This window comes from Pseudopipra pipra, chromosome 1 (assembly GCF_036250125.1).
Source record: "Pseudopipra pipra isolate bDixPip1 chromosome 1, bDixPip1.hap1, whole genome shotgun sequence".
NCBI lineage: Eukaryota > Metazoa > Chordata > Aves > Passeriformes > Pipridae > Pseudopipra > Pseudopipra pipra.
Window position 1 is genome coordinate 8,032,160 of NC_087549.1, and position 24,667 is coordinate 8,056,826.

At 41.3% G+C, this 24,667-nt stretch overlaps 1 protein-coding gene across 1 annotated transcript in view; it reads right to left on the minus strand.

The window, feature by feature from the left end:
• The window catches only part of TG (thyroglobulin), a 151,678-nt gene that overhangs the window by 12,946 nt on the left and 114,065 nt on the right, over window positions 1-24,667 (minus strand). Inside the window, exons 42-45 of the mRNA XM_064644475.1 lie at window positions 20,629-20,793; window positions 19,731-19,898; window positions 10,007-10,188; window positions 5,419-5,526 (exon numbers count right to left, since the gene is read on the minus strand). Of these exons, the coding sequence (XP_064500545.1) occupies window positions 5,419-5,526; window positions 10,007-10,188; window positions 19,731-19,898; window positions 20,629-20,793 (623 nt within the window). The remainder of the gene's footprint in view (window positions 1-5,418; window positions 5,527-10,006; window positions 10,189-19,730; window positions 19,899-20,628; window positions 20,794-24,667) is intronic.

Sequence of the window (24,667 nt, forward strand, 5' to 3'; positions counted from 1 at the left end):
AAGACAAATCTTTTTACAGTTAATAATATCATCCTTGTGAAAACATACTTCTGCTATCACACATTTCTTCACTGTAACTAAAGCTATACCCCAGCCCTCCCCACTAATCCCAGGCAGTGCTGAGCAGCCACATTCCTCCTGCATTGTTTAGAATAAATGTTTACTCCAAGGCCTAAGTGTTCTCAGAAAGAGAGTGAGAAAATGGCAGCTGGGTTATGTATATATTTTTACCACAGATTATTAATGTGGGAGTTGGCTCCTTATTCAAATGGGAACTGAAGACTAAAGCAGACATGGTGTCATGCCAAGCTTGGGAGAATGCTACCATGTGGAAGGAGATATTATTCTGCTCTCTGCAAGATCCATTCATCTATACAAAAACTGTCAGTTCATGGTTTTATGTGATTTTCCACATATGTCATAGACATCAGTTTAGAGCGGGCTCTTTAACCCTACCCCTGTACCTATGCATGCTTGAATGTGTGTATATGTATACATTTTAGAAACATCCAGTTGCAAGACAAACTTTGGCTAACTGACTTTTACTGGTAAAAAATCCTCCCTGTTTAATAACTTTTTGTCTACTTTGCATCATTGCATTGGGTCTGTCTTTACTGGCTGACTTCTCCCTCCCTCTTGTTTATCTTGCTGTGAGTTATTAAGGGACTGCTCCTTGTGAAACAAAAGGAAATACCAGTACTTTTTCATCCCTGTATTTTAACTCTCTGTTCTGTTACACATTTTGGGAGACACACATAAAGTAGAAGAGAGGTGACAAAGTAGAAATTGAAGACTATGTTGCTATATGGTGTCTTATCTTAATTAGTGAACAGTTATTTCCCCAGCCAGAATATTTTATCTAAGAGTAAACAGTCTTCCAGTGTTGCAGTTATCTGAATATTATTTTAATGTACTCTTTCCAATATCCCTGTGGGGTAGCTATTAGAAGTTATTATGGAAAATATTTAATTATATTATCATCTTCCTTATGATATGGATAGCAAACACAAATAGGGAAAGGTCCATATCCTGTGTAAACCAGCTTCTTAGGAACAATTTAGATACCAAAGGTAAAAAGCCTCATTATTTTATCTTTTATGTTACCCTATGGACATAATACTATAAAAATTCTCATTTTCACAAGTGGAGGTCTGTATCTCAGCAAATCCAGATGCAGTCCAGTATCAAAATGGCTGAGAAATCATTTTTCTCTCAAAAGCCTATGAGTGATCAGGAATATCTAACAACGTGTTCCTCCAGCTACAATGCACTGAGGGGATCTGATCCAGTATGTTTACTCAAAGAATATCCTACACATGGCTACCGTGTGTAAATCACACTTTAGTTATTGCATTAATTAACACAAAGAAAGGGCTATAACAGGGTTCTTCTAGGCAAGGTTATGGAGCAGATCATCCTAAGTGCAATCACACAGCACCTACAGGATGGACAAGGGGTCAGACCCAACCAGCATGGGTTTAGGAAGGGCAGGTCCTGTCTGACCAACCTGATCTCCTTTTATGACCAGGTGACTCACCTGGTGGATGAGGGGAAGGCTGTGGATGTGTCTACCTGGACTTCAGCATAGCCTTTGCCACACTCCTGGAAAAGCTGGCAGCCCATGGCTTGGAGCCGTGGAGCACAGAGCCCATTCTGTGCTGGGTTAGGAACTGGCTGGAGGGCCGGGCCCAGAAAGTGGTAGTGAATGGTGCTGCATCCAGTTGGCAGCCAGTCACTAGTGGTGTCTCCCAGGGATCAGTGTTGGGCCCAGTCCTGTTTAATATCTTTATCAATGATTTAGATGAGAGGATTGAGTCCACCATTAGCTAATTTGCAGATGACACTAAGTTGAGGGGGAGTGTTGATCAGCTGGAAGGCAGGAGGGCTCTGCAGAGGGACCTTGACAGGCTGGAGAGTTGGGCTGATTCCAATGGGATGAGGTTCAACAAGGCCAAGTGCCGGGTCCTGCACTTTGGCCACAACAACCCCCTGCAGTGCTACAGGGTGGGGACTGAGTGGCTGGAGAGCAGCCAGGCAGAAAGGGACCTGGGAGTTTGGATTGATAGGAAGCTGAACAGGAGCCAGCAGTGTGCCCAGGTGGCCAAGAAGGCCAATGGCATCCTGGCCTGGATCAGGACCAGTGTGGTCAACAGTACCAGGGAAGTGATTCTTCCCCTGTGGCCTCACCCTTCAGTGCTGGTGAGGCCACACCTCAAGTACTGTGTCCAGTTCTGGGCCCCTCAGTTCAGAAAGGATATTGAGGTGCTGGAGCAGGACCAGAGAAGAGCAACGAGGCTGGTGAAGGGACTGGAGCACAAGTCCTATGAGGAGAGGCTGAGGGAGCTGGGGTTGTTTAGTCTGGAGAAAAAGAGTCTCAGGGGAGACCTCATCACTCTCCACAACTACCTGACAGGAGGTTGTAGCCAGGTGGGGGTTGGTCTCTTCTCCCAGGCAACCAACAGTAGGACAAGAGAGCATGGTCTTAAGCTGTGCCAGGGGAGGTTTAGGTTGGATATTAGGAAGAAATCTTTTACAGAGAGAGTAATCAAACATTGGAATGGACTGCCCAGGGAGGTGGTGGATTCACCATCCCTGGAGGTTTTTAAGATGAGACTGGATGTGGCACTTAGTGCCATAGTCTGGTAACCACGGCGGTGTTGGATCAAGGGTTGGCCTTGATGATCTCAGAGATCTTTTCCAACCCGGTTTATTCTATGATTCATGATTCTATGATTCTAGTCAGGAATTTAATAGAGTGTTTGCAGGGTCCTAGATTCAATTCTCACTTCTGCTGAGTAAGTTCAAAGCCACACATCCTGCCTTCCAGCCTAAGTTGTAGCTTACTTGACAGAGTATCTGCCTCTTCTCCTCTTCCTAAGAGTTACAATTTTCAAAGAAAAACTTGACAACTGTCAGGACTCATTATGCCAGTGGTTAGAGAAGTCCTCTGCGAGGTGGTGACGTGGTGGCCAGATCTTTCCCCAAGTTTAGTTTATATATTATACTTGAAGGCTGTTTCACATACATCATTAGTTTTATTCTGGTAGGACAAATCACCAATAATATTCCCAAACACTCTGTTTTGTTGATTTCAGATTACTGATGGTTTATCAATTTTTAGGAGTTAAGGTCACTCTCACATGTGAAGCTTCTTCCCTTGACAGCATCACACCATGGTCATGCAGTGAGGCTACTGGACAGCCTGCAATGTACCTATACTATATGGAGGGGGGTATGCTATAGGGAGGGTGAGGAAGAGAGATGACATGGCCAAACTAGGATGAAGAATAAAGAAAGATTCAGTTAGGAATGGATGACAACAATATTTACACAAAATACTCTCTGAGTATTCAGCAGAGGACCTAGTTGGGGTCCCTTGGGAAAACAAGAGTATCACTTCATAAATAGCCACATAGTAGCATCAAATGAGATCATTCCATACACAGACAAGCTGAATTCTGCAACTTCTACTTAAGTGCTTGCTTTGCAACCCAAATAGCATTTATTTTAATGGTACTTAAGAATAAATAAAGATGAAAGGAGTAACAGTGCCCCACAGCATATTAATTTGGGCCATTTCTCCTTGCAGGTGGCTTAACTTAAGGCACTTGAGCCTCTGCATCATGTTCCCACAAGTTTCGGACAGCAAGCTGGCTTTGTTCTTTTAAAGAGGGTTATGAAAATGCAAACTAACAAGTCGCACTAAAGTTTAAAAGTAATTACCTTAGAAGACCAGTGTCAACATAAATGATATTAAAATGTCTAGCCAAGTGCTATGTAAACTACTGCAGCACTGGAGAGTGTGAGGACATCTAAATAACATGGGCACAAGAGAAATCTTAAATAGGTGTAGATAGAAAAGAAAATTCTCATCCATTCAAAATCACTGCCTCAAAGCCAGTAAGTCTAAGTTGTATAAGTACTATTTCATCTATTTTCAAATAAGGTCTAATAGATGACTGGGTCACTATCATTCTCCAAAGCAAGAGAAAAATTGCTAGCTCACTTCAGAACATATCTTTTCCTTTTGAGCAGCTGAATTTTTGGCATACCACAGCTCAGCCCTGTTTGGAGCCTTGTAAAAGTCATTTCTTTGAGCCTATCAGTAGCCAAATGGAGCACTGCGAACATTCTCGCTGGAGCTGCCAGTGAAACAACGGCTCCCCGAGGATTAACTACTTCTCAGAAAGAAAGCGAGCCTGTGTTACCACAGCATAATGGCCTTCATCTGTAACCTAGATCTGAGCTGGTTTCTTTCAAATGCCTTCTCACTGTGCTATCAGGAAAGCCACTCAGTGTTCAGCAAACTTCACAGGATCAAATGGTGCCATTAGGAACCTGCTGTCCTTTCCCTGAGCCCTTTTGGAGAAAGCCTGAGAAAAAGGAAAGGGTCTCAAATATCTTTCCTGGAGAGAGAGGTATGGGGCAGTACAGGGAGCAGGGAACAAGCACATCTTTCTCATCAGGAAACAGTATTATAAACATCCCTGTGTGCTTTGCTGCCCTGACATGTGGATCCAGGGGATAGGAGGGGCAACACTCACTGCAGTTTCTGGTCACTCAGCCTTTGACAGGAAGGGGGCAGGAGTAACTGTGGTGTGTCATATGGCAGCCCAAAGTGCTGACCACTGCCTGCAAACATCCGTGTCTCCTCCTGTCTGAGGCTGGGTCTAAAATAAAACCAGGGAAGGTGACCTTAAAGGCCGCTGCCTTCCAGCTTGTTCTGTACCCAAGGGAACAAGGCATTTGCATCTCCCATGGCCATATAGGCCTTTCTGTCTAAAATACAATACAGTTTGTCCTGCTGAACATTTTTCAGGTAAGCTTCTAACATGAAGGATGACACAGAGCCTGAATCTGTAAATGCTTGTGTGAAAAAAAAAATATTTTTTGCTGCCATGAGACAATCTGCTGGCAGATCACCAGTCACAGTGCTGGAGCAGGAAGGAATAAATCTCAGAACTCATCCACATTGAAGGCCAGTCACTGTAACTGGGGTACAACTGCACTGACCTCTAAAGGGGGCAGTATTAAATTAATGCTGAGTCCTTGGAAAACATTACTCCATTTATTTTGAGAGCTGTGAACTCCTGATGACTTAGACCACATTCTGGTTCTTTGTGGGAGATTTATCAGATGTATGGTAGGAATCTGAAAGACTGTCTGGAACAGGCAAGGGTAGGTAAGTTGGAAAGGGGAAACTTAATTTAGACATCTAATGATAAGTGCTCCAGTTCAGAAAAACATTCCTCCATAGTCGGAGAAGTAAACTATCAGAGACCAATCCCCCCTTTGCTGATCTGAACTGTTTATTTGAGGTACCTACATCTATTCATTTACTCCACAGCATGCCCAAGCAGTCAGCCCTGGTTTTACAAATTCTACATCCAAGAAACATTATAAAATATATCTCCTTACCTGCTCTGTGAGGAGCTCTCAGGTACATGGTACATGAAGACGTTTCCTCGAGAGGCAGCAGCCCAGTAACTGGCCATGTTTATGATGGGACATGTGATAAACTGGTCACTGATAAGAGAGGAGGAGCAGGGAACAGACACAGTCATGTAATGGAAAAAAGGAAAGAACCCCCACAACCAACAGACCACTCTCTATCTTGATAATTTTCTTTAAATATTCCAAAACAGTTCATATCTCTGCCTTCAAATCCACTGAAGGAAACCACATTTACCATCTACGAGTGCAGTATCACTTAGAATTCACTAAAATTGCTGTTTTATGAAGTGTTGAACAACATTGATGATAGTAAATAAAACAGATCTGACACACAAGGACTATCCTGGCCAAAAAAACAATCCCATTTTATTCTAGTTTATGGGGGCCCTTGCTTATAATAGAATAAAGCTCCTTCTGGCACCACTAGGTTGCAATGACATCTAATAAAAGCTTTAATATATTTCCTGGATTAAGGGCCAAAAATATAATTTCTGAATTTGGATATGTGTGATTTCTTTGGGTAAATCTTCCACTGCTGGAAGAGGGAAGAGACCACTTTTGAAGATAACCTGCAGGGCTCATCAATACGGAATATCTGGTGCAGTACATTTGGGAGACAAAGGTTAACCAATAAGAGTGCAATGAGATAGCTAAATGATCAGTTTAACACCAGCTAATGTAATGCAAAAGGTATGAGTGAAGCAACTGTATCCAAACCTTCCTACTTTCCACAGCCCCAAGAAGGGGGACTGTAACATGGAGTCAGCAGTAGCTGGAAGAAGCACAAGCTGTTCAAGACGGGCAGGTAGAAAACAGGACACCTTACTGCAATAACACCTTACTTGTTATGATTCCTCAAGGCAATACTATATATACACATATCATCATTCTCACTCTTCACGTGCCCAAAGACTCAGCACATTCTTTGGGCATTTATATACCCTTACCTACATAAGTGCACACAAACATATCTGCTGAGGAAGTGGGAGGTTTCAATTCTCAGTTTAGTGAATCTGAAACAGCAGCTTCTCCTTCAGACTTGGTAGGTAAAAAAACAAAAAAATAAATGACTGGTGCAAGAAAGAACAGTGTCAGAGAAGCATGAAAACACATTGCTATATTTAACTGGTATGGTTATGAAAGGCACTGTTTGGGTATCTATCTTGGTTCAGCAGAGTTTATTTTAAGCCCATCTGTGAGACCACAAGCTATGGGCTGACTGACCACAGCGCTCTTTGACAGTTATGGTTGACAACACCCATATGAAATGAAAATTACCGATCTTCGCATGCCTACCAGCATGGGGTTTTAGAAGAGCAGATGGTCTTTGAAAACTAGGGAGGCTGGGAGAGCATTAGCTCTCGAGAAATGCTTTGAGATACATTTCACCATTTAAAACTGATTCTCAGTTGCTGCTATGGGGGAAAAAATAGTCAGCTATTCTGGGGAAGTAAAAAAACTTAAATACGTAGTAACCACAAAAATGAAAAAGCTGTTTCTTATAGGCATGGAATATGTTTAAAAAAAAAAAAAGGAAAAAAGAAAAAGAAAATGAAACTAATTTTATACTTAGGAAAAAAATACAAGAATTCAGTGGAAATATTTTAAAACTAAGAAATATGCACAATGTATGTAGTATATAACAACCCCTTATGTTGCTCTATCACACTTTGTAATTCCTGTTAAAACTTAAGCAGTCAATTATAACTTCCTGAACTAGAACTTTTCTAAGCTTACACACCTATGCTGGTAGTAAGGTTTTTGTTAAAAAGAAACAAAACTAAGGGAAAAGAACCCCAAAACCCAAACCAACTAACCAAATATCAAAAAACCCTGAACAATTCCCTCTTTTCTTCACCATTTATATGATACTGATGTAGGTAACTGTCATTCTGCACCTGCTGTCTCCCTTTCCCTTCTGCTGTAGCTGGAGTACATTCCAAAGTGTTTAAAGCAAAGATTATCATCAGATGCTCTTACTGCTCATCCTTCTTCTTGCTCAAGAATGAGCCATCCACTTCTTTCCTTAGCCAAGGCATTTGCCTCATATCATAAAGGAGTAGGGAATCCCTATGCCCAGGAGGCTGTCACAGGCACTTGCAAGGAACTGTTGGTGTATAACATTCCTGCTGGAAGTGAGCTCTGTGCCAGCCCTTGCAGCTTTGCAAAAGTCAATGTTTGCACCACGCTGAGCCCTGGGCTATATGTGGATGATCAAATGTGACAGCCCTGTGTTATAACAGCTCCTCACAGAGCTATGAGGGGAGACCCCATCACAGTCTACAATTTCCTTGTGAGAGGAAGAAGAGGGGCAGACACTGATCTCTTCTTTGTGATTACCACTGACAGAACCCAAGGGAATGGCCTGAAGTTGTGTCAGGGGAGGTTTAGGTTAGACATTAGAAAAAAGTTATTCACCCAGAGGGTAGCTGGCACTGGAACAGGCTCCCCAGAGAATTGGTCACAGCACCAAGCCTGACAGAGTTCAAGAAGCATTTGGACAATACTCTCAGCCACATGGTGTGACTCTTGGTGATGGTCCTGTGCAGGGCCAGGAGTTGGACTCAATGATTCCTGTGTCTCTTCAAACTCAGCATATCTGTGATTCTGTATCTCTAGATAAGAAGAAGGGTTAAAATTTATGTCCTTCAGTGGTTTATTATGGCTTAAAACCTTACTAATCTGACTAAAGAATTATAATCCCATGGCTAACAGTGGTGATGGAAGGAGACTGAAGACGAGTTCTGGCTTTAATGCCCGTGAACTATAGTGCTTCCACAGGTACTGCAGGCAGTGTCTCCAGATGTCACAGTGATGGGCGGCCTGTCCCTGGGACAGGTTACAAGGGAGGACAAATGTGTCATGGTGCGAGAGTTGACAAATGGCACAAAGCTCAACCCACAGCCTTCTGGCTTGTTTACTCAAAGCACTGGCACACCTGGACCACCCAGAAAGTACTGTCCACTTTCTTGGAGCAGATGTTTCCATGCAAATCTTGGCTCCTGTTCATCTCCTGCTCCCTAAGGCTGCCCTGGAGCGACGCTTTGCAGCTCCGATGGAGGAATAAAAGGAAAACCCTGTTTCTGAGGTTCTGTGGAGAGGGTCACAGTGGGACAGAAAACACTGAGACTGCAGATACCGGGAGCTTGTAGCTATTATGTCTCAGTTAAGAACAGAGGTGAAACATCTTGGATTGGCATGTTAGGACTCAAGCCACCAGTTTATAAACCACATCACATTAGAAATGTGAAGAGTTTTCATAATACATCTGCTCATGAAGCAGAGACAGGAATAGGGAAAGAGTTTTTGATTAATTTTTGGAAAATCTGTTCCACTTAAACATTCAGTCCCTGAGTTTGCACAGAGGCAGAAAACAGGAAATTTCTCCTCAGTTTGCCTTCTTTCAGAAAAACTGAAACACGCCCCACCCCTCAGTTTAAGATCTGTAACTGGCTAAAGCAAACTGGTTGCCTGTGGGGGAGACAGCAAACTCCAGTCTTCTCTTCAGACGAAACCAGTATGTGACCCAAGCTAAAGACATCCACCAGGCTCTGTGGCCAACCATAGGTGTCATGACTGCTGTGGAGTCCTGGTTCAACTGGGCAATGAACCCTTCCAACTGACTGTTATCCAGAACTGCTTGACCCTGATGCCAGGGTTTGACCCTGATACCCAGTTAGGGTTGAAGCTATGCATACATACAAAGTGGTGTGAACGTGGCCCACTGCTCATCTTCCACCTCCCAATGGTCCACAAATTGTTTCAGTGCAAAGTATAGGAGTGTATATATTGGAGGTAAGTTGCTCATGACTCTGCTGACATGTATGAGGTGCTAGAGTGTGACCAGAGAAGGGTAACAGAGCTGGCGAAGGGTCTGGAGCACACGTCTGAAGAGGAGCAGCCAAGGGAGCTGTGGGTGCTTATCCTGGAGAAAAAGAGGCTCAGGGGCAACTTTATTGCTCCCTACAATTGCCTGAAAGGAGGCTGTAGTAAGGTGAGGGTTGGTTTCTTCTCCCAAGTAACACTCGAGAGGAAATGGCATCAAGCTGTGCCTGACATTGTGAAGAAATATATTTTGCAGGTTTCATAATAAAAAAAAATAATGTAATTGCTGAATTCAAAGTTTTCAAACTTGACCACTGAGGAAAAGTATCTAACTGTATAATTAGGTGACTGTTTGGGAATAGAAGCCAGTCTATTTGTTATTCTACTGTCACAGGGATGAGAGGACTCAAGAAATAGTTGATGCAGAGTATGCAAACAACCCAGTCATCTTTGATGTGAAAGAGTACACAAATAAGCATTAGTAGTCTGAATCCAATATACAGTTCTTGAAAGACATGTCAAACTTTTAACAAGGCACAAAAATCAGTTCTATTTCCATTTACCAATGACATTGGAAACCTCACAGAAAATGAAATCATATTGCCCATTTTTGTTCATTTGCATAAGAATTTCTCAAGTTTTTCAAAATATAAATGCACACTGTAGATAAGCAAAAGAAACCTTGTTCAACTCCAATCACACAGTTGTAATAGGATGACTTTCTTACCGAGTAGCATTTTCCAAAGCCCTGGAAAAGGATGAATAATCATCAGTTGAATGTTCGAGGGAGTAATACCATGTAGCTGCATCTTCAATGAACAAGTTGGACTCTTCTCCTCCTAGAGAATTTTGCAGAGCCTGATAAAAGGCTGTTTTGCTGTTGGCTCTTCCTTGACTTTCTTCAAATTTCTGAGAACAAAATGCATACATGGAATTTAGAAACAAAAACAAAAGATTCATTTTTTGGTGAAACAATATAGGCTCAGATCTCCCTCTGCTGGAACAAGTCCTCTATGCTGTGATCCCTGATTCCTAGGGGATTAAGTAGGGGACAGTCCTACTTTCGTTTTCCCAAAACTGTCACCGACCAGAAGCATTGGCTTCTTCTAAGTATAGTATAGGACAGAAACTTTGATCTAGTAATTCCAAATCATAGGTACCATGCTGAGCAGATGGAGCTCTAATAGTTCAGAAATCCTGCTGGCTCTCACAGAAGTCGTTCCCAGGGATAGCTCTCCACTGTGTGTCCAATTCTGTCTTTCTGATGAATTCCCTGAGAGAAAACTAGAGGAGAGAGAGGGAGATTTTCCTGCTTCCCTTTGAAAATTCCAGAAAGCAAACATGTTGTATAACCATTTCATGGCTATATCAACCTGTCTCTTCTGGGAACACCTACAAAATAATGTGGCTGCTGTAAGTTCTGTATTTAGGTCCCTTTCTGGAATAATATCTGCCTTAGCCCTGGAAGAGAAATTCTATTTCTCCAAATTCCAATGCAAGGAACAGACGTGATCTTCAAGCTTCATAACTGCTAGGGCCTTTCAAAGAAACCAACAGTGAAACACCCTTTTCCTGTGGTCTGAAACCTTTCTTAACATGAAGGCACATTCCCCAGAGAAAAGTGCCCATGTCACAGGGACAATCTTCTGTGCCAAACTGCATACCCAAACACACTTTTATCAAAGCTAGACTGCTGGAATTTTTCAGGACATCTTTCTTTGAGGAAGTTTTTTATTTTGTCAATTCAGTTTTTTTAATTTTTTTCTAAAGAATTTATTTCAAGTTCAGAAACAGAGCAACTTCTCTGTTCATCAAGTCCTTTCTAAAGAGGGCACCATGTAGGTGCATATTGGGTGAAACTTGGATAAGAACTCTAGAGAAAAAGATCTAATAAACCACCTCTATTATTTTGGGCAGTCAGTCTGATGCAAAATAGGCCAGTGTCTGCCCAGTCCAGTTAGTGTCGATGCTTTACTGAAAATATTATTTTGATGGCCCACAGCTGGTTTTCATCACACTTCTAGAAGGTCTTTCCACAACCCTATACAGAAAGTACAAACGGAATAATTACTTTTCAATAGATTCACAGAAATCGAAGACGGAAAATAAGTTCCCGATGTGCTGAGGCCGAGGTTTGTCCTTAGTGACATATTCTAATGCTCTGTGCATTTTGATTAAGTCATTTTGAGGGATTTGAAAACACTACCAAATATCCCAAGGTCCAAGAAGATCTTGGAAATCTTCCTCGTACTTGTAAAAAATTCCTCTTTTGCTAGATTTTGGCCTATGCATTGTGAAAGAGTCATGTGGTGGCAGTTTTAGTAATACAGCTGTACTTTGAAAAAGATGGGCAACTCACTCATGACACGTCAATTCATGTGCATAAATGCCACATAAGAAACTGCATAGCACACTTGCCTGCAGAATCGTTCAGCTTAAATACAGCAAGGACACGCATATTCTTCTGCAAGAAATAGAAATGATCACTGGAGACCTGACTGAAAGTTCACTGAATTCAAAAGCAATCTTTCCATCACAGCTTTGGCACACACCAATTCAGACTCCTACCAACCAGCAGAAGCAGTGTTTGTCTAGATAGGGATCTCTCATTTGGTGACTGAGGTTAGCAGTTATGGGTAAGAACAGATGCTTTTCCATGCCAGTGCAAAGCCCAAGCTCTTGTGTATAAATCATCCGGGTACAAGCAACTTTCATGCAATACTTTAATTTTATTGGCTTTTTAAAATGGATTTGTTACCTTATTCTACACCTGTCATGGATACTTAAACCAGAGAGAAATAAAGAGAAGAATCTTAGGGTATTGATTATGTACCCTAGGAACTGTTCCTTCACTGTGTCATTGATGGCCAAGTATCAAATAAACATTAAGGTTGAAAACCACAGAGAAGGAGATGGATCATTATACAACAACACACAGTTAAACTGAGGAACTCCTTGCCACATGGTTTTGTGGCTGCCAAATTGGTGGAGATGAAGTTTCATGAACGAGTTTTTTAATTAAAAAAATAAAATTATTTTATGGTTATTAGATACAGAAAGACCGATTCAGGCTAGGAAGTCTCTGAGCTGCAAAGTGCTAGAGGTTTGCAGAGCATTTAGCAGAAGTATCATATTTGCTTACCCTATTTTTACAAACAGCCTCTCTTAACCACTGCTGGAAACACCATTTTGTCCTAAACAGGCCTTTTATCTGGCTCAGTGCAGTCAGCCTTAGGTATTTAATGTCAGAGGTCAAGCAGACAAGGCAGAAGGCTGGTTTGGCTGAACAGGGATCTTACCTCAGAAATAAGGCAAAAAAAGAAGGTATATGCCCAATGTCAGGTGATATGGGAGGAATACAGAGATGCCGCTTGCCACTGTAGAGAGAAAATTTATGTGGCCAAAGCTCTACTGGAGTTGAAGCTGGACATGAATGCAGGGGATAATAAAAAGAGGGTTTTTCAAACATATTAATGGCAAAAGGCAGTGTAGAATAAACATCAGCCCCTTACAGGATGAGGATGGTCACCTCAAACAGGGACATAGACAAGGTAAAGGTGTTTAATACATTCTTTTGCCTCTGTCTTCAACACAAATGACGAATCAAGGGGGTCTCAGTGTCCTGAGCTGGAGGACCACGACTGCAAGAATGATCAACTTCCAGTCTACCCTGAAATTGTGTGGGATCTGCTGCTCCAGCTGGATCTCAATAAATCTATGGGACCTGACGGGATTTCGTCTAAGAGCTGCTGATGTCATTGCAATGCCCCTCTCAACTATTTTCAAGCAGTCTTGGGAATCTGGAGAGGTCCCAGCTGACTGGAAGGTGGTGAATGTTGTCCTGATTTTCAAGAAGGGCAATAAAGAGGACCCTGGAAACTATAGGCCTGTCAGTCTCACCAATGCTTGCTAAAATCATGGAAAAGATTATTCTGAGAGGTATTGAAAAACATCTGGAGGACAATGCAGCCATTGGTCACAGCCAGCATGTGTTCATGAGGGGAAAGTCCTGCCTGTCGAACAGGATTTCCTTCTATGACAAGGTAACCCACCTAGCTGATCAAGAGAAGTCAGCTGATGTAATCTTTTTGGATTTCAGTAAAGCTTTCAATACTGTCTCTCACAGGATCCCTCTGGACAAAATGTGCAGCACATAGCTGGAAAACCATGTTAAACAATGAGTGAGCAACTGGCTCACAAGTCAGGCACAAAGAGTTATAGTGAACGGGGTAACATCAGGCTGGTGACCTGTTCACTAGTGGGGTTCTGCAGGACTCCATCTTAGGCCTTATTCTCTTCAACATCTTCATTAACTCCTTGGATACAGGACTCGAAGGAACACTGAGTTTGCCAACAACACTAAATTGGGAGGAGCTGTCAACTGCCTCCAGGGCAGAGAGGCCCTGCAGAGAGACCTCAACAAATTAGAGAGATGGGCAATCACCAACTGTGTGAATTTTAACAAGGGCAAGTGCTGGACTCTGCAGCTGGAATGGTGAAACCCTGGTTGTGTGTATAGACTGGGAAATGAGAGGCTGGAGAGCAGCACTGCAGGAAGGGACCTGGGGGTTCTGGTCAATGGCAAGGTGAATATGAATCGGCAGTGGCCTGCAGCCAGGAGGGCAGTTAAAGGCTGACAGACCTCAGCCTTTCATTGTAAGCAATTAAACCAAGCTGTATCAGGCAAAGCATCGCCAGTTGGTCGAGGGAGAGGATTGTCCTGCTCTGCTCTGCATTGGGGCGGCCTCACCTTGAATATTGTGGCAGTTTTGGGCACCACAATATAAAAAAGACATTAAGCTGTTAGAGACCATTCAAAGGAGGCCAATGGGGATGGTGAAGGGCCTGTAGAGGAAGTCTTATAAGGAGCATCTGAGATCACTTAGGTTGTTCAGCCTGGAGAAGAGGAGACTGAGGGGAGACCTTATTGTGGACTTCAAAATCCTCACAAGAGGAAGTGGAGGGGCAGATACAGATCTCTTCACTCTCATGACCAGTGAAATGGCCCCAAAGAAATGGCACAGAGTTGGGTGAGGTTTAGGTTAGATACCAGGAAAAGTTTTTTCATCCAAAGGGTGATTGGGCATTGGAACAGGCTCTCCAGGGCAGTGGTCACAGCACCAAGCCTGACAGAGTTCAAGAAGCATTTGGACAATGTTCTCAGACACATGGTGTGACTCTTGGGCTGTCCTGCACAGGGTCAGAAGTTGGACTCCACAATCCTGATGAGTCCCTTCCAACTCAGTATATTCTACAATTCTATTCTATGATTTTATGATTTACTGTGCCTATGTACCAGTTTCTGTGATCTCCAAAATGCCCCAAAAACTCTGGTGACCTTTCTCAGCAATAACTGATAATAGAGTGAGGTCCCTGAGATATGCTGAGTCAGATGAAAGAGGACTCAACTGGCAGAGATGGATAAGAAACAGAACTGGCATTTGTAATATATTTTAAGAATTTTCATCCCCCAGACAGCACTAAAATAGCACAATCTGAAAGAATTTCTGAAGTGTCCCTTTGGTTACAATATAATATAATTTAAATTTCTGACTTGAACATTATAGAAATACATTCAAAATGAAATTCACTAAACATTAAAAAGACAAAACATTTTAACTTCTCAGAAATTGATTCAATTAGACCAATTTTCCATCTCCAACAAATGTTTCCCATTAGACAATACACAACCAACGAACAATCTTCAAATTACAGTAGATACAACAGCTACTACCAGATTAATAGAAACAGCTGCACATCATGTAAAATAATTTACATTCTGCTAACCTTTAAAGAGGCATTAGCAACTGACCTCAGAGTTATAGTGGGGTTTTCAAGCTTTTTTAGAAAGCATGTAAGAAAATCATTAAAGTCAGCAGGCGCACTCCCTTCTACTCTTCTGGTGATGCAAAGTCATCATAAACATAGCTTAAATAATGAGTTAAATATTGCTTTCTATTCTTGCTGCAGGATACCTACCGAAGCATATGAATGAATCTAGTCCAATGTTTTATTTTAAAAGAAATTGTAGCAGTAGGTAGACCAGACATTTACATCTTCCAAGGGGCAAAATGTACTTTTTCTGATAAACTGGAATAGTGATAACACTAACAGAGATCTTAGGCCTTATATGGCTTTTGACAAACACTGTCACAAAGGATGGTAAAAGACCTGACAGCCATTCAGCAGAGTCTTCTAAGAATTCCATCTAGTTGCAAGATGAAGTAAAGAGCTGATATCAGCCTATTCTCCTCACTGATGGGATTTATCAGGACACTGCTCCCCTGGTCACTACAATAAATATACATATATCTGCCACCTGTTGTACATTGCTGAATTCCTTTTTCCTTAAAGAAATTAACTGATTGTAATACAGTGCAGGATGGAAGTTCTGGTCTGCATAGGTCTGGTTGCTTACATGAAGTAAACAAACTAGATTTCTATCTATCCAGTCCCCTATGTTTTGGTTTCGGGTTTTGCATCCAACTAGATTGTACTAAGGAGGGAAAGAAAAAGAAAGAAACTGCAAAAAGTACAGCCTTAGTATTTCAACTAAATCGTTGCAGTGTGGAGATTACACAGTAGGTACTGAACATATGGAGGATGTGGACTGGATTATACTGACCTATGTGCTTAGAGAGACAAACACAGACATTGAGCCACATGAGTGAATCCATATATTTAATGCCATTAGGTCCTCCCACCTGAGCATCACATATAGCACAGGGACAAAATTTTGTCAGTTGGGATTTGAAATCAACATTTTCAGAGGTTTCTGCTCAGCTGCCCTAATCTATGACTGCTCAAAGCTAATATTCCCTGAAGGTCTGCCATGGGAATTGTAGTGAATGGTTTCAGGCTTAACTACTCCATATGCCACACAATAGTGCATTATGGTACCACTTGCCAGTCCCTTAACAAACTCTGCTTTGTTTCTCACTTAGTTTCAACCATCTGATGGCTGCACTGGGGATGAGTAGGAAGCGCTGCAGGAAGTGCTGAATCTGTCTCAGTTCACATGAATAAGCATTTCAGTGAATGCCATAAAATGGACATTTCCACGGACAAGACACTGAGCACATCCTGCTCCCTGCTGCATCATTGGGAGACCTCAGCCTTTAACTGTAGGCAAATAGAACAGAAATGTTTTGCCAGCACTTAAGTGATGCCTTCTGTCTTTCTAGTTCATTTTTAATAGCGAAGACCTTAATAGGCACAAGCACAGTGTTGCCGTGGGAGTACAGAGACACCCAGCACAACCAAGTGTCAGAAAGCCCCCAGAGAACAACATAGTGCCAACTGGATTTACCACCTTTAGGTCTAGTTGCAGTCTAGAGGTTTTACTCTCACTTCTACGACTCATCTGCTGAGAGTTTATAAAACCTGCATGCAACTCCAGTCTAAAGTGATAAGATTTGCATCACATCTCAAGCTTGCTTATATCCAAATGGATAAAAGTATATCCTCATCACTTAACAGGATCAGTATTCATAGAGATCAGGATTAACAGAGCAAGCCCTTGACTGAATTGGCCAACACAGTTATTCCCAGGAGCTGGCAGAACAAGTCAGCAGGGGCTGGGTTTTTCTAACCCCCACTCTTTGCATTAACTACACTGAAATCAGTCACCCTACAAAAGATGGAAATGAAGGACTTTGTCAAATCCATACACATGCCACAGCACCTTTTAGCTGCGTTTATCTACTGAAATACATGCATGGTTCTTCTCTCTACAGAGTGGGAATACAACCAGATGGATTTTCATCCCAGGGAGGTTTGGTCCCCTCTTTGTAGAACAGATTAAATACTCTGTAGTCAGAGGCAAACTAGGAACTTGATTCCCCGAGTTGAGCTCAGTACTCTGTCCCCTAGCTAATCCTTCCCACACTCCTTAGTGTAACAGTAAAACCAGCTTTGGGTTTTCTTACAAAGATGCAAGACAGATCTACCTCAAGAGAACCCTTAAAATTAATAAAGTAGAAGAGTGGGATACAGTGTGGGTTGTCTCAAATCCTTCTTCGAGGTCTATTGTGGGGAGAGGACATTTAGCACAGATTAAAGGTTCCTCATAACATTATGACAGAGGAAATGGGGCACAAACTTCCAGATAACAACCACCATCTGCACTAGTTTCTATCACTGTGGCTAAATACGTCTGTGGCTTACTCAGGACTTCATCTGACTGACTGAAACCATACATGGTCATGGCTATGACACAGAAATTCTTCTGAGAACCTGGAGAATGCATGTTGTTAAATAGCTTAATAAACGTTGCAGTTTCCCAGCAATTAATACACTGTGTCAACAAGGGAGAAATCAGGAAACTTTAACCTTGCAGCAAGTCTTTAAGAAAACAATCCAGACAGGAACACAGACTGGTTAAAACACTCTTATTCCCTCAAGTCTTAAAAACCTGGAGCCACAGGAAAACAGAAATAGAGGAAAATGTGCATTTAAAAAATCGTCAGTTCTACCAAGACCATGAAAACAGCTTAAGAAAGTCAAAAGGAAGAAAATAGAATAAAACCACCTACCATGAATATTATGAGTTTTCTGGAACACAGATGGAATTTGACTTAAGGCATTAGGACAAAGTAAGGTAGCTATTACTACAATAGGTAGTAAAGAAGTTAATTATCTTTCTAAGTAAGGATATTTAAACCTTAATAGTAATAAGAAACTTGGGGACAAACTTCTTAGTAGTGCCTGTTGCAATGGGATATGGGATAATGGTTTTAGACTAGAAATGGTAGATTAGTGGATAGAATATCAAGAAGAAGCTTATTACAATGAGGGTGGTGAAATACTGGGACAGATTGCCCAGAAAGGTGGTGGATGCAACATCCCTGGAAACATTCAAGGTCAGGTTGGACAGGGCTCTGAGCAGCCTGTCTCATTGCAGGAGGAATTGGACTAGATGAGCTTTAAAGGCCCCTTTCAACCCAGACCATTCCATGATTCAATGATAAACTTTGACAAGGAAGATCAGAGGATCCCCAAACAGGTCTCAGGCTGAGGTAGATATGACCCTTTCTTAGGGTTGAGTTGCACCAACTTTTTGAGTTCCCTTCCAATCTTATTTTCTGCAAGCCTTTAAATAAACAAGGTATTTCAGATTTTCTTTTTGGACAGGCAACATTTTTCTGCTAAGCTCTCAGTTACAAGTGTTTTTTCTTTCCATTTCAAGCTGGCACTGCTGGGATTTAGCACTTTTGCCTTTCATCAACACCATGATTTGTTGCATAATCTTTAAAACATCACGGAATTTCATTTCAATTTTCCAGACAACTGTGATATGCGGAAACAGTTGTAAAGAAAAGAATTTCACTTCCAAGTCTTCATCACAGGACTTATATTGAGGCTACTGAGGTTTCTTCCCCTCTTACAAGGTCTGGATCATTGTCTGCAGGCCTCCAGCATCACAGTATATCTTCTATGCCTTCCTCCTATGACTTCCTCTTTTAATTGATTCCAAAAGAGAAAGATACATGAAATAAGAGCAGGAATCTTCTGATGGAGACTAAACAGGTAATATGAACTTAATTCAGGTGGGTCAAAGGGGTACTTTTGCCATTAATTCTGAAGTAAATTGGTCTATGTGTCATTGGCTACCAACAAAGAGAAGTTGGGATTGAACTTTCACAGCCAAGACATGAAATCCACACAGTTACAGAAAGATAGTAACAGACCTGCAGCTCACTTAGAAAACCCTCAAAAAATCCCTGCTGTGTTACATTCTCCTGTTGATTTCTTAGCACATATCTGAGCACTTGCTAACATTTAATTTAATTTGGCACTGTTAAACAGAGAAGAGCTATTGCTCCTATCACAGAGAAGGACAAATGAACTAGAAAAGACTGATATGCTGTCTCAGGAACGAACAGTGCCAGAAGGCTCACAAGAAGACATAAAATCTCTGTGGATAAACTTTCAGGCTTTTGAGGACTTTTATGTCCAAAGTACAGCATGGATGCAATTCTTTTTCATTTCACCAGTTTGTGTCCTGAAACCTCAGACCAGTGCTGTTCTTAGTTATAGGCAGTCCATATTCAGAATCATCTTTATGAATCATCTTAAAGGCAACAGAGAAAACGGGTTACCAAAAAACCCCCATCCCAAAATGCTGACTTAATCCTGTTGCAAAGTGAAGAACTTCATAACCAAGTTACGAGCTTGGTTTCTGCTTTGTGAGATATTACTGAGATTGAAACACAAATAAGGTTTTGGAGACTGGAAAACATAAATGCTAAATCCCTGCTGATCTCCTACCTTTTCATATGGCCCCAAGAAATGTTAATCAACAAATACGATAATGAACAGGACTGGCTGGAGATGGACAATGCCTTTGCATATTTCCATGTAACATAATTCACAACTTGTAGAAATCAAAAAACCGCATATGATTACTGTCATCACTATACCATTAGTTCATTAACAGTGTGTCCTCCTACCTTAATTGCCTTAGCTCTGCTGATGAGCCCATCTTGCTGAGCACTTCCAATGAGCAGATCTACTTTCCGAAGCTGAGGGCGCCGCAGGGCTTCGGCTAAAGGTTCCTGCAGGTAAATTCCATCCACCACTGGCCCCCAGTACTGGAATGGGCCACTTATAGCTAGCAGCTATGTTAGCAAAAAAAAGCAAGAATTGTGCAGTTAAATTAGCTTACCCTTTCATTTCCATTTTATTTATGCTTAAGACAACTGATGTGATACCCTTCAAAGGAAAAAGTGATCAGTTAATATAAGTGCAAGCTCACCACTGGGAGGAAACAATGGTTTTGCTGACAGTCTCAGTAAGTCAAACAGGCTGAAGAGACCAAAAGAGTTGATGGTCTTATAGACATAAAATATTATTTTAAATAAGTGATTGGCTCCATGCTGATCTTGATAAGAAAATTTATTGTCAAGTGGGCGTTTTAATTTGTGGGTAAAAGATCCATCCCTAGAATTATTTATACTGCAGCTTTCACAAGTCTCCCACTTCAGATACAAAACACTGGCATCCCTCCCCACTTCCTTTTCTGCATAAATTCAGTTATTGAAGCTACAGACACAACTCTCCTCTAGAGTAAAACCAAGGGGCAGATAAAAGGGAACTGAAAGAAGGCAAAAACTATATTTAGATTTATTTAGGAGGCATGGTCAAAGCAGTGTAAAAGGAATTTAGTCTAAAGGAGAATCATAGCTCAGAGGTGGATGTCATGGACATCAACTTCCCCCTACCAAAAGTAGTCTAGTTCCTCATTGACAAGGATTGAGAATAATTTATCTTTTTAAGATTTCTCACATCTTTGTGTAAATGCAAACTTTTTGGTTTCTTGCCAATGGCATATATTTTGCTACGTTGTACCTTAGTCTGTGCATCATTGAGGACACGAGCAGGCAACAGGCGGAGGCAGGCTACAGTTCCCTCACTGGTGGATGAAGGGCATCCCACATCTTCAGCCAGGACTGCTGCTTGGGTCTGTGCTCTTCTTGAGGTAATAATGGATGCTGGAGAAAAAGCTGAACCTCCCTGGAAAAAAAACCCACAATAACAGTCAACACATTGTCAAAACACCTGGTTCCCTGGTGCAGGTAAAAAAGATGAGACGAAAAATCTGTCCAGCTGCAGAATGTAAGGCACTGGTATTTAAATCAATTGAAGCAAGTTCTAATGATTAAAGCAAAGAGCTGTAGGGTTGGTTGGGCTGTTTGCAGATCTGCCACAGTTATTTTGGAAGAGCTCCGAAAAGTGTCTATACTATGTCTCTAACCAAGTCACAAACCTGTCTGAAAACTTTGCGGGAAGGAGAAACACTGAGACAGGAGCAGATACAAAGAAGGTGCTGTGAGGCACAGGAGGGGATGAGGACTCCATCTTACGAGAGGATATTAAATAGAGTTTTATTATAACTGTGATAAACAAGGACTGAGAGCAGGCGCGATGTTCCTAAAGAAGAGCTATTTATACCCTGGGACAACGCTTGTACAAGGACATGGGCATTAAGTATTCATATTGAATGCAAATTAATTTCAACTAGAAATCCTAAAACAGCTAACCCAAGAAGCAGTGAGGGTTTGGAAGAGCTATGAACTCAGGTAGTAGGAACAGAAGACTAAACCAAACTACAGAAGATCAACCAGAGCACGAAGACTAAAATCAGACCAGAGGCTACAGTCCAATCTCTATCCCAGACTCTTTGTTTCTTTACTACATCTGCGCCAACATATAAAATGTCCGTACCAAGAAAAGATGATACAACTTTTTTGAGTAGGCGTGAAAACTTCTTAATGAAAATGCAGATAAATTAGCATAAATCTGATAAGATCTGGCCTAGAACAGAAAGGCTGGAATAGCTCTGACATGTTTCAAATGACTAATTTCTAAACATTTACATCAGTTTACTATAATAACTGCTAATATTAGCTTCTGTCCTCTAAAAAAACCCACACCCTAGACGTATGATATGAAAGACCCTGATCTATTCTACCGATTAACTTCTTCCTGAATTTGCTCAAAGCATAACTACAAGTCTGCAAAAGCAAGTTAAAAAGGAACACAAAACAAACAGCAAAGCCTTAATTTGAAACTGTCTCAAAACTCTGAGGCCAGAGAACTCTGTGTAGCTCTGGCTGGAACGCAGGATATTTTTTATATTTCAAACAAGCAGAGCCATGGTTACTAACAGGATACCATTGCTCACAACTGGAGAAATTGGTTTCCAAAAATAATTAGGAAGAGGTTATTGTTTGGGTGTAGAGACAGTCTTTTTAGATCACCGTATGTAGAATTTCCAGTGCTACTACCTTCCTGAAAGGTTTCTCTTCTTTTTTAAGGGAACTGGAAAATAAACACTGTTATTAGCTTAATGGCTGAGAAGCAGATGGTTGCAAATAACCAAAGTAAAAACCTAATTTTCAATCCTGGGCCACTGGAAGAGCCATCTCCAGTTTTAAGAGTGTGAAAGAACTAAAGAAGAAGACATAAACACCACTTGGTCTTACTCCTCACTTCTGCACTCAATTTAGATTAAGAACTCAAGTGATCCATGGCCTTTATCTTCACGTGGGATTTGCAGTCGCCTATTTTGTGTTTGTAAGGCACGATATTTGCCAGCTGCTGACTAGGTGCACTGACTCAGTTGGGCATGAGAGAGAAAGAAAAATATCCTTGATGAGAGTATCTCATGTGTGGGTGGGTCTCCAACACGCAGAGCGAGAATGATGTCTTTTCACCTGGCCTTCAGAAGAGCATGTTCTCCACAGCTAGGATGAGTGAGACTAGAAAAGGGACAGCACAGCATGCCAGCTTCCCTCAGAAGAGTAGCTTCCTTGCATTTCATTTGGAGCAAGAAATTATGTACCTCCTTGGTATAGCAGAAAAATTAAATCTAGGATTGAGCAATATTTAATCCACTAATATGGCAAACATATTCTTCCCCATGGGATCTGAACATGCTCAGCATGCTTTATCAAGTATCCAATACCTCCACATGGCATTCATTTAAAACAAAACAAAGCCAAACCATCAAAAATTAACGGGCTTCAGTTTCCCAAACTCTGAGAGCTTCACAAATTTTGAAAATGGAAGTTCCTGTGGAAATTCTGAAGTTGTCTCATTAAAAGGCCAAGTTTGGTAGGGAAAGAGAGTACTGAGATCAGATGACATACAGAACACAGAAGTTCACTGGGACCAAGCAAAACATCCTGGTGTGTGCTTGATTTTGAACACATCTCCTTCCAGAGGTTTTAAAAGCTGTGCAAAGTCTCCCTATCTCTGAGATATCTACAACCTAAAAGACTGTCCTTGGGTCATGTACTGGGTCAAACAACAACTGTAAAAACTTCTGGATGGACCTGTCCCACAAGTTCTCCACTGCAGGGGTAGAACTAAAGGCCTGGACAGGCAAACCTTCATGTCACAGCACTGGATACGTATGGGCTAACAATAGATATGATCAAAGTTCGATGACTAAAAATAAAACCCAAAACTTCTACAGATACATTTGTAAGGTAAGTAGGGCTCCTGTTTGGAGCCTTACTCTGGTTGTGGATATTTTCTCTTTTTTCCATGAGTGATTAGAAGAGGTTTATGTGGTCTTTTTTATTCTGTTTTTTTCTTCCATTTTCCACGGTAATGGCCATTTCCCCATTTTGCTTTTTTTGATAACATCCATATTCAGGGAGCAAGTCTTGCATTTGGGGTTTGAAAGAGATGTGTTATCTATTACTTCTAATAATGTTTAACTTTTACTAGGACTGGAAGCAGGTGATAGAGAAGCTTGGGACATCATTCAAGTACTATTTGAAAGAAACAGCATTATGTTCCCTTCCCAGGTACATCTAAAATATGTTCCAGGCTTTGAAAACATGGCTCCTCTTACTGCAGAAGTTAGGCAAGCAAAACTGTACCAGTTCTCTGTTTTTCAAATTCACATAAAAATTTAGGCTCATTGTTTCCTCATCCTTGCCAAAAAAAAAAACCCTCAGGAACAAATAAGTGAGAAAAGAAGCTGTGACTACCCAGAATTAATTTTCTTTCTTTTTGAGCCTGCAGTTTTCATATTAAACAGAAATCTTCCCTAAACACTGTAGCCACAGACTCAGGACACAGAGGATAACACAGTTACACTCAGCAGTTCTCTCTTTCCCTATAAAACTATAATTTATTTGTGTGATTAGTCCCAGAAACCAGCAATGGAGGACTTATGTGCTTTAAAAAATAGGACTATTTAGGCAGAAGCAGAAATAGTGGAGGGCCTGTTTATTTCCATTACATGCACCCATATTACCATCAACATGACAGAATCATGAATCAGAAAACCAAAAATCATGAGATCATTTCAGAAATAACAAACACTGTGTTCTTTTTGTTAGTCCTCTGTTTTTTTAATTCTCCAGGAATTCTCCTTTACCTACCAACTCAAGAGCTAAAAAGTTCACTTTTAAAACTAACAGCTGAAACCTTCAGATATTCCTGCAGAGTTGTTTTTTGAAAGCAAACCTCTAAAAAATATGACATATACAATAAAATTGTGAACATTAGCCACCCTGTCGTCACTGGGTATTTCCTATCTCAGCATCATTTGGAAGGGTTTTACAGGGAACTAAAGTCACACACAGTCCCTGCTTTAGCTGTCCTTACAGATGGACCCACTGTCAACAGAGGAAGTGCTGATTACATTTTTGACAACGACCCAGACGAAAGTGTTCAGTACTGAACTGCTAAGAAAAAGCACAGTACACAACAGCAATGTTACAGTGCACTCTGAAATTCATAGGAATAGCAGGAACATTACAATGTTGGGCAGTAGTACCTGCTGCAACAAGTGATGGCACTGAAAATGGGAGGCAAAGCCTTCAGTACTGCTTAGTTCAGGGACTAGGGGCATTGTCCGCATTTCCTC